This window comes from Esox lucius, chromosome 25, assembly GCF_011004845.1.
Source record: "Esox lucius isolate fEsoLuc1 chromosome 25, fEsoLuc1.pri, whole genome shotgun sequence".
In the NCBI taxonomy this organism is placed as follows: Eukaryota; Metazoa; Chordata; class Actinopteri; order Esociformes; family Esocidae; genus Esox; species Esox lucius.
Window position 1 is genome coordinate 15,495 of NC_047593.1, and position 14,180 is coordinate 29,674.

Below are 14,180 nucleotides of genomic sequence, written 5' to 3' on the forward strand. Positions count from 1 at the left end.
GAAAAATAAAAGCTGGCTTGTATTGACAAAGTTAACAAATTAGAAAAAGTTGCTTTCCAAACACACTAAGAAATATCAATGGCACAAAAAAGAGACTACCATATACAATGATAATGTACAAACGGCGTATAGTGAAACCCAACAATTTATCCAAATGGTCCAGAGTACAGTCCAGATATCACACAAATAAATCCAAATTCACATTAGGGATATCAATTAAATTAGACACTCCCCAACTCAGTAAACCCACAGTGGATTTCCACCATGATCCACCAAAAAATATGGCCTTTCTTCTTGAAGAATGGTGCGATATCCCACTATACTCGTATGACAGAATTCCAAGAATGAATTAGAGCTCTTTTAAAGGCAAAGGCTGGCCCTACTCCTGTTACATGTCTGTCTTACCCTGCCAGGCCCTGCCAACTTCAACATGCGGCCGTTCTTGTTCCTTGCTGATATGTCCATGTTCGGCATATACTGTACATTTTTGTGATCAATGCACTCGCAATTCAGGCACCGACTATTAAGCATCTTTGTAATTGTGTTTTCAAAGCAACATGAGGCAACCAGCAAAGTTCCAATTGTCAGATGTCTTTTATAGCCAAAATATTTACTGCTGGTTGGCAATCAACCTAATGTGACCTCAGCAGCTACGTTTGTAAGGCTGATTTACATATTTTAAAGGAATGGCCCTTCACCATATAACGTTTCTTTTGTTTTGTCTAACCTTGCAAACTTATATAGCAAGGATGTCTGTCCTAGTTCATGTTAGAGACTGATGTCTCTTAGGTCTTATAGCTTTCATTTGCTATGAGATTTCACATACGTAGCACCGCAAACCTTCAGATTACAGAAACTCAGTTGGACCGAAAATAACTCAGTTGGACCCTTGTGTTTAGTGCCATATTACCAAGTACGCCAGGATTTCACAAAGTAGGTATGACAATCTGGATATTTGCCACACAGCACTACCCAGAAATGTTTCAAAGTTCATTTGTAACACTTGAGAAAGAACATTCTGTATTTAATTATAAATATGACAATATACAAACAAAATGATTGTTTCTAATACAACTGATCAGAAAAATACAACTTTTGACAATATTTTTTTTTCTTCAATTTTAACATTAAATCCACCTGTCCCAAAGGATGCAAAATTAAAACAGCACATTTGCTTACAACGAAATCCCAATTTTTGTAGCAGTCTTTCACAGGTAAACCCAGAGGTTAAATTAAGAGTGAAATGAAGACAGCAAAATACTGTGATAGCTCTTCATTCTCCATGGATTTTAAGGCCTGAATTCAGTCGGGACCACAAAAGATCTGTGTTAGAGAAAATTACAAGTAAAAGGTAGATTCCAATAGCGCCAACATACACAGTTTACTGTTAGTCCCTGCAACCATTGCTTTGAAAATGTGCATAAAAACATGATCTCACTGAATCTGTCTCTCAGGCTTTACAACAAACACACCAATCACTGAGGTAAAAGATGTAAGAACAAGACTCAACATGGCAATGTAACTCTATTTAAAAAAATAATAATTTACTAGAAAATTTAAAGTTGAACTCATTTTCGAACTCATCAGTAATGGTACTCAAACAGCTAAATGTTGGAATTGATTGGGTCTTGTTTTCAAATTACACTATTGCTATTCAACCAATGACATTAACACTTCTAAAAAACTAAACCGTACAGGAGAAGCCCTGGTGTTCAAGCTCAGCACATATTGCAGCCGTAGAAGTATTCTTAAGGTTGATTAAATGTTCAATAAGAATTTGACTAATTCCAATGAAGAACAGGTGCTTAGCACCCAGTCATATTCCACAAACATGGCCAATGTAGTTTCTCTTTGCGCCATTTTGTCATCCATAGCTTTAGCTTAGAGATAAATGTATGCTTGTGCTGTTGATTTCTGATAGCGGTTTTGTCAGTATGGCATACGCACACTATTTATTCTGTCATAACAGCTTACTTTCACCCTGTGTATACCGCCGTGCACAGCACAATTAAAGCTTACAGATACAGAAAAGAGGCCAATATGCATTTTATGAAAATGTCGACAAAACAATCAATTATACAACTGATCTAAAATGGGGTATAGAATTAAAGTCAGTGGAATAACTGGCAGGGATTTAAGAATCATAACCGATTCAGGCATAAAAAACTAATACTTGAAAATGTAATAATTCCATTGCATTGAACTGTATCATTGCATTGAACTGTAAAGGCATCACAGTGACACAATACTGTATCAATACAATGGGAAACGATTTAATGTATTGGCTGTTTCATACAGTACAATTTGCTATTACCTCTCAGCGTGCTGCCAAAAAAGCAAACAATTTACAAACACCTGAAAAAGACATTTTTTAAATAAAAACAGTGTTTAATATTGTATACATCCTATCATTAATGAAAATCTTTCTACATCTCTGCGTGTGCAGTAGCCTATATGTCTGTTCTTCCACTGCTGTCTTTTGTATTTTTTATATTTGACTGATTAATCTTGTTAACCTGCTAGGTAGCATGCTAAATATCGTTTGCTATTAATAAACAAAAGAAACATTTCGTTAATTGAAAACAACCCTTGAAATGGCTTATCTAACTACATAGACAGTGTGCAGGGACAGATGCATGGGAGTGTCTTTTACTCTAACACACCTGTCAATAAGACAAATCTGTGCAATCAGCTCAATTGTTATCTTCTCAAATAAAAGTTGGCAAACTTTCCGAGGCATTAGGTGCATGACTACAAATGCGGTTGAGTGAAGCTGTGCCGCTTTTCCTGTTACATTCTTTAGAGCAAGCTATAGACAGCTGGCCTGTTCATTCTTCTACCTGTTGAATTTAAATGTAACCAACTCTCATTCAGCAGTTGGCTCTAATCTGTAGAATTTTGCATATGTAAATGGAGCCTGGTTTAGAGACTGTGGTTTATTTCAGTGACATTGTGGTGTTAGTGTAGTTCAGTAGATTTGGCAGTGTTTTTTGATGGTAAGAGAAGTTATTGAACACTCACTGCCTACCTTCCTTAGTGGCTGCTACGTTTGACAGAGTTACCCACTGCTGCAGTAGCTACATTCATTGACGTTCATTGGCCTCTTGTCCCTCAAAAAAATTTACTTTAAAGTGATCCTTTTAATCTATAAAGCTATCAATGGCTTCTGACCTGCTCTCCCCCTATAAACCACCACGCCCCCTATGGTCCAGCAACGCCAATCTGCTTAATGATCGCCTTTTCCTACATTGGACCTCACCTCTTGATCTCCCTTCCTGACAGAGTCAGGGATGCACAGATAGTCACAGCTCTAAAAACAGGCAATAAGACACACCTTTAACAGTTGCCCTGCACTTCCATTTAATCAAATTATACTGTACATTATTATATAATATGTATTATTTCAGTTTACTGTATTATCAATATAATGTAATGTAGATATTTTCTATATGTATTTCAGAGTTCTTTTATTTATTTAATATAATTATTTGCATATTCATTAATTATTTTCTCTTTCATGCACTTTGAGATTATTCCTCTATAAAGTGCTTTACAAATGCAATAGATTAATATTATTATTAAAACAACAAATCCACCGTATAAATCGATTATTTAAAATTCCACCAATACAAATGAATCGTTGCCACACAAACTGGTGCACCGATACATATTGATGCATAGTTACACCCCTAATGTGCACACAGGACTATAGTTCTCCAGTGTGAGGAATTAATAATCTTTCCCATATGGGCGCCAACAAAATCTATCACCAACTGTTCTCATTGCAACAATAAAGCAAAGCAAAAGAGGGTGCTAACAGCCTGCTAATAAACAAAAATTACCATGAAATCAAACTTCATATGAAAAAAGGTCACAGCATCCACAACGCTTCCAGAATCTCCATTTTGAGTCATCTAAGGAAATGAAAAACTGTCAAATCACTCAGGCACATGATCCGACTAAAAGACAGCAGTCGTCTTGGAACAGAGATCCAGATTACTGGCCCAAAGGGTCACTTCAGCTCAACAGTTATTGTTAAATTAAGACATGCTTTGTGCATATTTTCCCAGAGGGTGTTGAATCCTTAAAGTTTGAAAGAGGTGAGGTAAGGGGTCTCATGAGGTCTGGCACTGCACGCCACCTGGGGATGGGTAGTCATCCTCCTCCATGTAGTGGTAATGGCTCTGTCTTACTGTGGCCGGGTCGCAGTCCTCTAGGTCGACATATATGTATAGGTCATCATCCATGCTCTCGGATTGCTCCCCTTCCTTTTTGGGTGGTAGATAGTGTGCCAACTCTTTTAGCTTGTGCTTGGGGAGGAAGTTGGCCTCAGGAAACACCACCTTTGGTGTAAAGAAAGAATAAATTCAACATTCTGATCTTTTCTTTAAAATATAAGGTATAAAACTGTTACATGTGACAAATACACACTGACAGTGATGGACTCTCCATTATAACATCAATTACATAAACAAACATAAGTGTCCATATGCTCGTAAAGAGCATTTTGGTAGGTTTGCTTTGAGCAACATTAGTATTTACACAGGACTTTAGCTAGTAATTTCCTTGCCTAAACACTGAATCGCCCAGTGCAGATGCATATTGGATACATGTATGGTACCACACTAGTACAGTTCCCTTTCATGTACATATTTGTACAGCCGTTAAGGGCAGAAGTACATGCATTTGCTTTAAATTATGTAACATTTTTCTAGGGAGACGTGGGCATGGTGGCCAGGAGTAAATGCCACTGACTTGGACCTCAATTCTTGCAAGCTACATACGCAAGAATTGGAATTAATTTGTCAAACTTTGAGAACATGTGACTAATAACGTAGATAATGGGGATGCAATGGAACAGTGAGCCCACTGTTCGGTACGTATCAAAGTTTGTGGGTCATGGTAATGGTACGGTATTGCTATGAATGACTTCATGTAACAAGTGTTTCCACTTTACAGTCTTCTTACCTTCATCATCGTAACAAGTACTTGGCACCTAGTACCAAGCTAGGTAATTTAGCTAGTTACATAGTGGACATTTAGCTGTTAAATGGTATACCATGGGAAAGTGTAAATTGAATCAGAAGTTGTTGGACAACAGCAACTTTGATTTGTGATTGAAATCTGTTGAAGGGAAAGAAAATGAAGCCAACTGTGTTTTTTGCAAGAAGTATTTCAAACTAAGCACAAATGAGAATTAAATCTGTGGAATCCGTTATAAAATTTTAGAAACACAAAACCGTTGCGAAAAGCCCCCAACAAACCTGTAATTTCTCAGTTTTGTTTGGTCGTATCACCGAAACAGTCCTGCGCAGTACAGCAAGTAACATTATTGTTAGCAGTAGGCTTACTGCTCTAACAGTGGGTACTTCAGTCAAATTGGTGTCCTTGTGTATTTTTTGCATGGGGTGTTATGAATTCGTAGTGGCACTAAAAAGTATTAAAAAATCTTCAACTTCACTTCCTGAAACTTGCAGATACCTTGGGAGGGGGTGCCTTTGGGAGGTTTTCCAATGAGATGTCATTGCAAATCATCCACTGGTTGTTTAACAGTAGAAGTGCCGAGCCATAAACACCTACTAGAAGTGCCCACCGGGGTCATTTTGACTCATGCATGTTTTGAATGGGAGGGTGTTGCTGATGGTGATCTGGAGATGGCGCACCTTGAGCATATATCCAAAGACAATTACACTATTAGGGCCGGAAGAAGGCCATTGACCAAGAGGCACATAAAAAAAGTGGGTGTTGTGTGCGCACGTTTGTACAGTCAGGTTAGGGACAAACCCCAGTTGAGGTTATAGGCTCAGAGCTGAGGCTCACTGTTTTCTTGGCAAACATATACAGTATCTCACAAAACTGAGTACACCCCTCACATTTTTGCTAATATTTGATTATATCTTTCCATGTGACAACACTGAAGCAATGACACTTTGCTACAATGTAAAGTTTGCGGTCTCCTCAAAATAACTCAACACAGCCATTAATGTCTAAACCGCTGGCAACAAAAGTGAACACCCCTAAAATTTCCAAACTGCACCCAATTGCCATTTTCCCTTCCCGGTGTCATGTGACTCATTAGTGTTACAAGGTCTCAGGTGTGAATGGGGAGCACGTGTGTTAAATTTGGGGTTATCGCTCACACACTCCCTCATACTGGTCACATGACAAAGAACTCTCTGAGGATCTGAAAAAAAGAAATGTTGCTCTACATAAAGATGGCCTAGGATATAAGAAGATTGCCAAGACCCTGACACTGAGCTGCAGCACAGTGGCCAAGACCATACAGCGGTTTAAAAGGACAGGTTCCACTCAGAACAGACTTCGCCATGGTCGAACAAAGAAGTTGAGTGCACATGCTCAGGGTCATTTCCAGAGGTTGTCTTTGGGAAATAGACATGAGTGCTGCCAGCATTGCTGCAGAGGTTGCACACTGCATCAAATTGGTCTGCATGGCTGTCGTCCCAGAAGGAAGCCTCTTCTAAAGATGATGCACAAGAAAGCCCACAAACAGTTTGCTGAAGACAAGCAGACTAAGGACATGGATTACTGGAACCATTTCCTGTGGTCGGATGAGACCAAGATAAACATATTTGGTTCAGAAAGTGTCATGTGTGTGTGGCGACAACCAGGTGAGGAGTACAAAGACAAGTGTGTCTTACCTACAGTCAAGCATGGTGGTGGGAGTGTCATTGTCTGGGGCTGCATGAGTGCTGCCGGCACTGGGGAGCTACAGTTCATTGAGGGAACCATGAATGCCAACATGTACAGTGACATACTGAAGCAGAGCACGATCCCCTCCCTTCAGAGATAGGGCCGCAGCGCAGTATTCCAACATAACTACCCCAAACAAACCTCCAAGACGACCACTGCCTTGCTAAAGAAGCTGAGGGTAAAGGTGATGGACTGGCCAAGCATGTCTCCACACTTAAACCCTATTGAGCATCTGTGGGGCATTCTCAAATGAAAGGTGGAGAAGCGCAAGGTCTCTAACATCCACAAACTCCATGATGTTGTCTAGGAGGAGTGGAAGAGGACTCCAGTGGCAACCTGTGAAGCTCTGGTGAACTCCATGCCCAAGAGTGTTAAGGCAGTGCTGGAAAATAATGGTGGCCACACAAAATATTGACACTTTGGGCCCAATTTGGAAATTTTCACTTAGGGGTGTACTCATTTGTTGCCAGCAGTTTAGACATTAATGGCGGTGTTGAGTTTTTGAGGGGACAGCAAATGTACACTGTTATACAAGCTGTACACTGTTCACATTGTAGCAAAGTGTCATTTCTAATAAAATATTTGAGTGCCTTGAAAAACATTTTAAACATTTTCTTTGGTGCCTCTGGGTAACTGACCACTTCCAGCGGTTCTAGTGTTAAGGGGAAGATGTTTGCAGTCCCTGTGATTGCCACATTTTGAGACATTGCTGTAGAGTAAAGTTTGTCAGCCCTCCAGAGCCCCCTAATGGCCTGAGGCCCCAAGCATTTGCCCTGCCTTTCCTGTTCACAAGCTACACATTTGGGTCTGTGGATCTGAATCTACACCTTGCGTGTAGTCGGCAGCATGTAGCAATAAGCATGTTTTGGAAATTATAAAAAAAAAGACCAGCATACCGTAACTCCACAGTTCGTGTGTTTTGAACTATAGGGGGCATACTAAATGTTCACGCAAACGTGCGCACACAACACCCACTTTTTTTATGTGCCTCTTGGTCAATGGCCTTCTTCCGGCCCTAATGGTGTCATTGTCTTTGGATATATGCTCAAGGTGCGCCATCCCCAGATCACTATCAGCAACACCCTCCCATTTTTTTTTTTTTTTTTTTTTTACTGTTGCTGAATAATTACTCAGTATATCATTTAACAGTATTACTGCCGGTAGTAGTTTGCAAATATAATATTAACCAGCCGAAATCAGAATTTAGATGACGTCTCTGGTCTGCTTTTGAATGCACCTCAAATAGTCTTGAGTAAATGTACTGCAAATATGGAAAGGCTTTAACTCCACTTTAACTCCATAGACATTGCATCATTTCACATCATAGAGTACAGAGCTAGGCAAACGCATAAAGAGGCATTTGAAACAGAATGTCATGGTCAACACATACCGTATTCAAAACACAACACCTTTCGCCTTCTAAATCTGTTTGCGTCAAGAATTATTTTTGTGACTTCTTAAAATGTTTGCTTCCTAAAATGTCCAGATAGGGTACAAAAATGAAAAAAGAAAACTGTTCACCTGATATTAATGCAAATATTCTATAATACCCTTTCATTGTATCCTTTCAAATATTTTCTGGAGTACATTTAGAAGTCACCATATAAAATCTACTTGAATGGCAGCTGTAAAACACGAATATTGAAAAAACAACGAGGACAAAATGATTAGGGTTACAGCACATACCGAAAAAAGGATAATAAGGTGTCCCTTTTCAAATGGCCGGCGGTGCATGGGCATCCCCTCATTCATGATGTACTTTTTGTCCCCAGGTTTGATCAAGTCCCCTGCAATGTGAACACAATTGTAGGACATTTACTAAATAAATGCCTTTACAAAACATGTTATAAACTTCCCATATAAAGTCCCAATGTGGCATAATAATTGGGTTTTAATCTAGGCACTGTACCTGGGGGGCTGGTGATGAGGAGACATCGGTTGTCAAGTGTTTGAACAGGCTTCTGAAAACCACACAGGGCCTCCACCAGCTGCAGTTCTATAGTCATGGTCAGATTTTCCCCTTGTCTGAGACGCAGCCAGAGAAAAAAAAAAATTCAATATCAGGTAAGGACAACAAGGCAAATAAAGGGGATTTTTTTGTAAATGTTTAAAAGGAAAACTAAGTTTCTAAACTACCTAGATTTTAATAAAATTGCTCATAACCCGCCCCTACCTCGTGAACACAGGATGGACTCTCTGATCCAGGACAATGATGATGTCACCAGGCTCAAGTCCAGGCTCCTGATCTCCCTCCCCATGGAAAACAAGCTTCTGTCCATCCTTCATACCTGCAAAAAGAAATGAATCTAATTAAAAATGTATTTAAAATAACTAAACAAGTACAGTTAGTCTTCGACCTATGCGACTTACCGGTACCGAGTAGGACAATTTCTAGAACAATTTCCATGGACCCTGTAGATTCGTACCCGGAAAAAGGGCATTTTCATTCACTGTAGACTTAAGAACCCGCAGACAGCCAGTATAGGAACATCAACAACTAACCCTAACTCATCAACAACAAGGCCTAGTACCGTGTCGAACAAAAGGCCATAATGCAGATATCACCTACCCAGTCAATAACCAGAAATTATGACAACAATTATTTTTGTAAACTTTTTTGTAAAAGATTTCTAGGCTACATCACCCCAGCCTTACCTCCCTACACCAAATATAGGGGTCAAGTCTTCAGAAAACAAAAAGTGGAGAAAATGAAGTGTTACAACATCTCATCTCATCTTCAGCCGCTTATCCGGTATCGGGTCGCGGGGGCAGCAGCTCCAGCAGGGGACCCCAAACTTCCCTTTCCCGAGCCACATTTGCCAGCTCTGACTGAGGCGTTCCCAGGCCAGTGTCGAAATCTCTCTCCACCTAGTCCTAGGCCTACCCCGAGATCTGCTCCCAGCAGGACGTGCCTGGAATACCTCCCTAGGGAGACATCCTGGGGGCATCCTTACCAGATGCCCGAACCACCTCAACTGGCTCCTTTCGATGCAAAGGAGTAGCAGTTCTACTCCAAGTTCCTCACAGATGGCTGAGCTTCTCACCCTATCCCTAAGGGAGAAGCCACCCTTCTGAGAAAACCCATTAAAGCGAATGCAATACCGCCCCCGCTGCTCCGATTCTCTGGCCAATCTCCCGCTCCATTGTCCCCTCACTCGCGAAAAAGACCCCGAGATACTTGAACTCCTTTACTTGGAGTAACGCCTCATTCCCTACCCGGAGGAAGCACTCCATCGGTTTCCTGCTGAGAACCATGGCCTCAGATTTAGAGGTGCTAATCCTCATCCCAACCGTTTCGCACTTGGCTGCGAACCATTCCAGTGAGTGCTGAAGGTCACAGACTGATGATGCCATCAGGACCACATCATCCGCAAAAAGCAGCGATTAGATCCCCAGCCCACCGAAATGCAACCCCTCCCCACCCCGACTACGCCTCGATATCCTGTCCATAAAAGTTACAAACAGGACTGGTGACAAGGCGCAGCCCTGGCGGAGGCCAACCCCCACCTGGAACGAGTCCAACTTACTACCGAGAACCCGAACACAGCTCTCACTTTGGACGTACAGGGATTGGATAGCCCTCAGAAGGAACCTCCTCACCCCATACTCCCGCAGCACCTCCCACAGTCTCTCCCGGGGGACTCGGTCATATGCCTTCTCCAGACCCACAAAACACATGTTACAACCTTGTTATAAAATGGAATTTATGTTTTTCCCACAGTTTGTAACGCCAAAGCAAAAACAGGTTTCTCGCAAATTCATTTCCGTTTATCATTCTTGACATGTTTCTACAACTAGATTGGAGTCCACTTGTGGTAAATTCAAATAAATTGACATTATTTGGAAAGGCACACACCTATGGCAAGCAGTTTTAACATTTATTCGCTATACTTGACTATCCAGAATTTACACGACAGTCGTAATTACATTGTAACTAGTCAGAATTTTGATTCAAGATGTGACATAATTCGGACTATTGAAAAACAACAGTTAAATATATCTGTAATTCAGTTCTGACTAGTCAAAAGTGAATTACAGATATCAGCAATGACCTCATTGAAAACGACAACTTGTTACACACCCCAAATGGACATTGAAGATATCTGTAATTTAGTTTTGACTAGTCAAAATAATAGTTGCAGATTATCTCAAATGTCATTATGAATATTTTGAATTGTTTTCTGTGACGTTTCTCATGCGAGGCATCGGATCATATTGGCCAAGCAACGCATTTCGGTGTTAGCAGCAATGGCAGTTTCAGTTGTGGATAGAATAGTTAAAACATTTCATGAAATAGAACAAGCTTATTATCAGGAATTTTGTGACAAACAAGTTTTTAAAAATAATCGACTTTTGAAAGAAAGTAAATCATCTCTATTTCTTGCTAAAAGCACTTGTCGTGCACTGCCTGCAGCCTTAAAAATTATGTCAAAAACTAAAACTTCGGCCTATGACATGGCGGTTAATGCTTGCCATACGATGGAAGAGTATTAACACGTTTGAATACAAGCAAGCCACTCACTCCTGACTCCTACAAGTAACTATATATATCCGCAACGTAATTTTGCCTAACTAAAACCCCAATTCAAGATATTGGTAATAACATTGTGACTAAACAGAATGAAAGACATCTCCAATTTCAGATATCTCCAATCAAAATTAATTTGAAGATATCTATAACTTGATAATATATATCTACAATTCCATTATGACTGGCTGTAATTCCAGTTTCAGATATCTTCCATTTAATTCAGACTAGTTAAAACGTTATTTAAGATATCGCAAAAGACCGATCTAGATACCTTAAATTGAGGGGGATTTAAGATATCTTGAACTGGAATTGTGACTAGTCACAATCAAATTATGGATATCTGGAACTGTATTTACAACTAGTCATAATTCAATTGAAGATATCAACAATAAACATTGCGGATATCTCAACTGATTTAAAGATATCTGTAATGAGAAACCTCAGACATGAATGGCAATAGTAATTTAAAACTGACTAGTCAAAACTGAATTCCATATATCTCCAACTGCCGTTTTGACTAGTCAGAATGACGTTATAGATATCTTGAATTGGAGTTTTGACTAAGCGAAATTATTTTGTAGATATCTGTAAGGAATATCCAGTCTAGAGAATAAATGATAAAACGGCTTGCCATACACACCTGCCAACATTAGTGGTTACCTTATCGGATCTCCAATATACCGGTGCCGATATGGGCCTTCTAGTAAATCTGCTATTGACCGTGCTCTCTCCGATAGTCCTTCTACATATGAAACCTAAGTGCACCCTCTAGTGTTGATAGAAACATTTTGCTGCCACCACCAGAAAGATCCATCAGAACATAGGCATGCTCTTGCTCCCCTCTCCCACAGTAAGATTACTGTATTGAAAAACAAACAAGTTGTCACAATGACCAAAATGTAACTCCATTTACGAATATTAGTTGAATTTATTTTACTAGTAACATGCATGGACATGCATTCAATAAGTAAGCTAGCTAGTCACTACATAGAGGCTAGTTAATTTGATAATTTACCCTCTCTCATAGATTCACTCAATTAACTGAACACTGCCTCACCTTTGTCAATGTGCACCTCCAGAATTTTCTTCTGTCGAGTGATTTTGCGGCCACCGCAGGCCTTGCAGCGGTCCTTGTGGCTAATGCGCTGGCCCTGGCCTTGGCAGCCACCGCACACTGTAGACACCTGCTGCACCATGCCTGGACCAAGTTGGTGCAGGCGCACATGCATGCCTGTACCACGGCAGGATATGCACATTTCCACAGCACCTTTCCTCCCCCCACGACCTACCCCAAAACACAGCCAGGTCAATCCACCTTACCAGTTGTTTGCGGCTAGAAACCTATTTTGCGACATTTCACAGGGGGTAAATGCTAGTCATCTGAACTAGTGTAATCTCTCATAAAACCTGACTAAGGATTCAACAGATTGCATGGCACTGAATGTCCATATCACCCTGTGCATTGCCTGGATACCATTACCAAAGACCATTATTGAAACAATTATATGACTTTGTACATATATTGTCAATAGTTTGAGGTATGTATATTTATTCTTGACATACATTTTTCATGCATTTTCAATTGTCAAACGAAGTCAAAACAAGGTCAGCAATAAAACATGCTTCAATTTTATAATCTGAGCAGCAAAAATACTTCAAAATATCCATCTTAGCAACAGCAAATACCTCCCTCTAACAGCATGTTTACAATGTAACATTGTAGTAAAATTTAGTTATTACATCAAAGTCCGTATACATGTATGGCACAGCTATTAAACCAAACTTCTTTAGGGTCACCACTCTCAACATAAACCAACAGATTTTATGTGGGACTGATCCAGACAGGTAACATTAGAAGTAATGAAGTACCTTCACATCGATCGCAAATTACATTCTTCTGGACAGCAAGTTTCCTCGTAGCTCCATTGTAGAGGTCTTCCAAAGAAACTAAGAGCTGATGAACCACATTCTTTCCTACGTTTGAAAAGCACATGAAGGCAATCCATTAGCATCAGAAAGTCAAGAACATCCACAGACGAGCAACAGCCACAATGATATACAATTACACTTCAGAGCTCAATAACATGTACCTGTATTTTTCCAAGATTTGTTTGGCATTGCAAACCCCCCCCCCCCCCCCAAAAAAAAAAACATATGTTCAAGCCAGCCATTTATTAATAGTTTAGGCCCCTTGTCTACAACCTATATCAAATGTTTTTTTTTTGACAAATCTGTTTCGTTTAACCTTGCATGGCATTGATTCAATACATGATTTGTAGTGTTGTTTCTATTTTTTTCTTTCGTGGATTATTCACAGACCAAAAACGCTGGAACAGCAGTGCCTCAAAAAGAAAAGCAACCTCAGGCTGCCATAGACAAGCTACAACCGGATAGTTCAGACCCACTGGAGGACGAAGAGCAGCATTTGGAAATGGACCCTGATTCTTGAAGCGATAAAGTCACAGACCCTGCTTTATGGGGAAATACATTAAGTGACAGAGTGAAATCCACAATGACTGGAAAGGGAGCAGCTCCCCAGCAAAACCATAGTTCAAAACCCCCAGCATCAGAGAGGGATAAAACTATTGGGGGTAAGACCAAATTTTACAAAATGTATTTAGTTGCACAATGCCAAATGGACAGAATCTAGACAGCGGCCACTGTACACTCCTTCAACAGGGTGTGTATATTGCTTTGCATGAAAGTTGCTTTCCAACAAAAACTATGCATTTGTTGACAAATTTATAGTGCTTATGGGGCAGAAAGAACTGGAAGCCAATTCGTGAAGCCAGATATTTTTCCGTAACCGTTGATTCCACGCCAGACCTCTCACATGTGGACCAACTGACATTTATTTTCAGGTTCGCAAACGTAGATTGACATGTTGTGGAGTGTTTTCTTGCGTTTGAAGCAATTGAAAGCCACACCGGGGAAAGCT

General features: G+C 40.1%; 1 protein-coding gene across 2 annotated transcripts in view; it reads right to left on the reverse strand.

The window, feature by feature from the left end:
- Positions 1–14,180, reverse strand: part of dnaja1 (DnaJ heat shock protein family (Hsp40) member A1) — a 29,183-nt gene continuing 15,003 nt past the window's right edge. For both annotated transcript variants that reach the window (XM_010868280.4, XM_034291151.1), the window contains exons 4-9: positions 13,112–13,216; positions 12,300–12,527; positions 8,885–8,999; positions 8,621–8,736; positions 8,398–8,498; positions 1–4,343 (exon numbers count right to left, since the gene is read on the reverse strand). In XM_010868280.4, the coding sequence (XP_010866582.1) occupies positions 4,116–4,343; positions 8,398–8,498; positions 8,621–8,736; positions 8,885–8,999; positions 12,300–12,527; positions 13,112–13,216 (893 nt within the window). In that variant the 3' untranslated portion in view covers positions 1–4,115. The remainder of the gene's footprint in view (positions 4,344–8,397; positions 8,499–8,620; positions 8,737–8,884; positions 9,000–12,299; positions 12,528–13,111; positions 13,217–14,180) is intronic.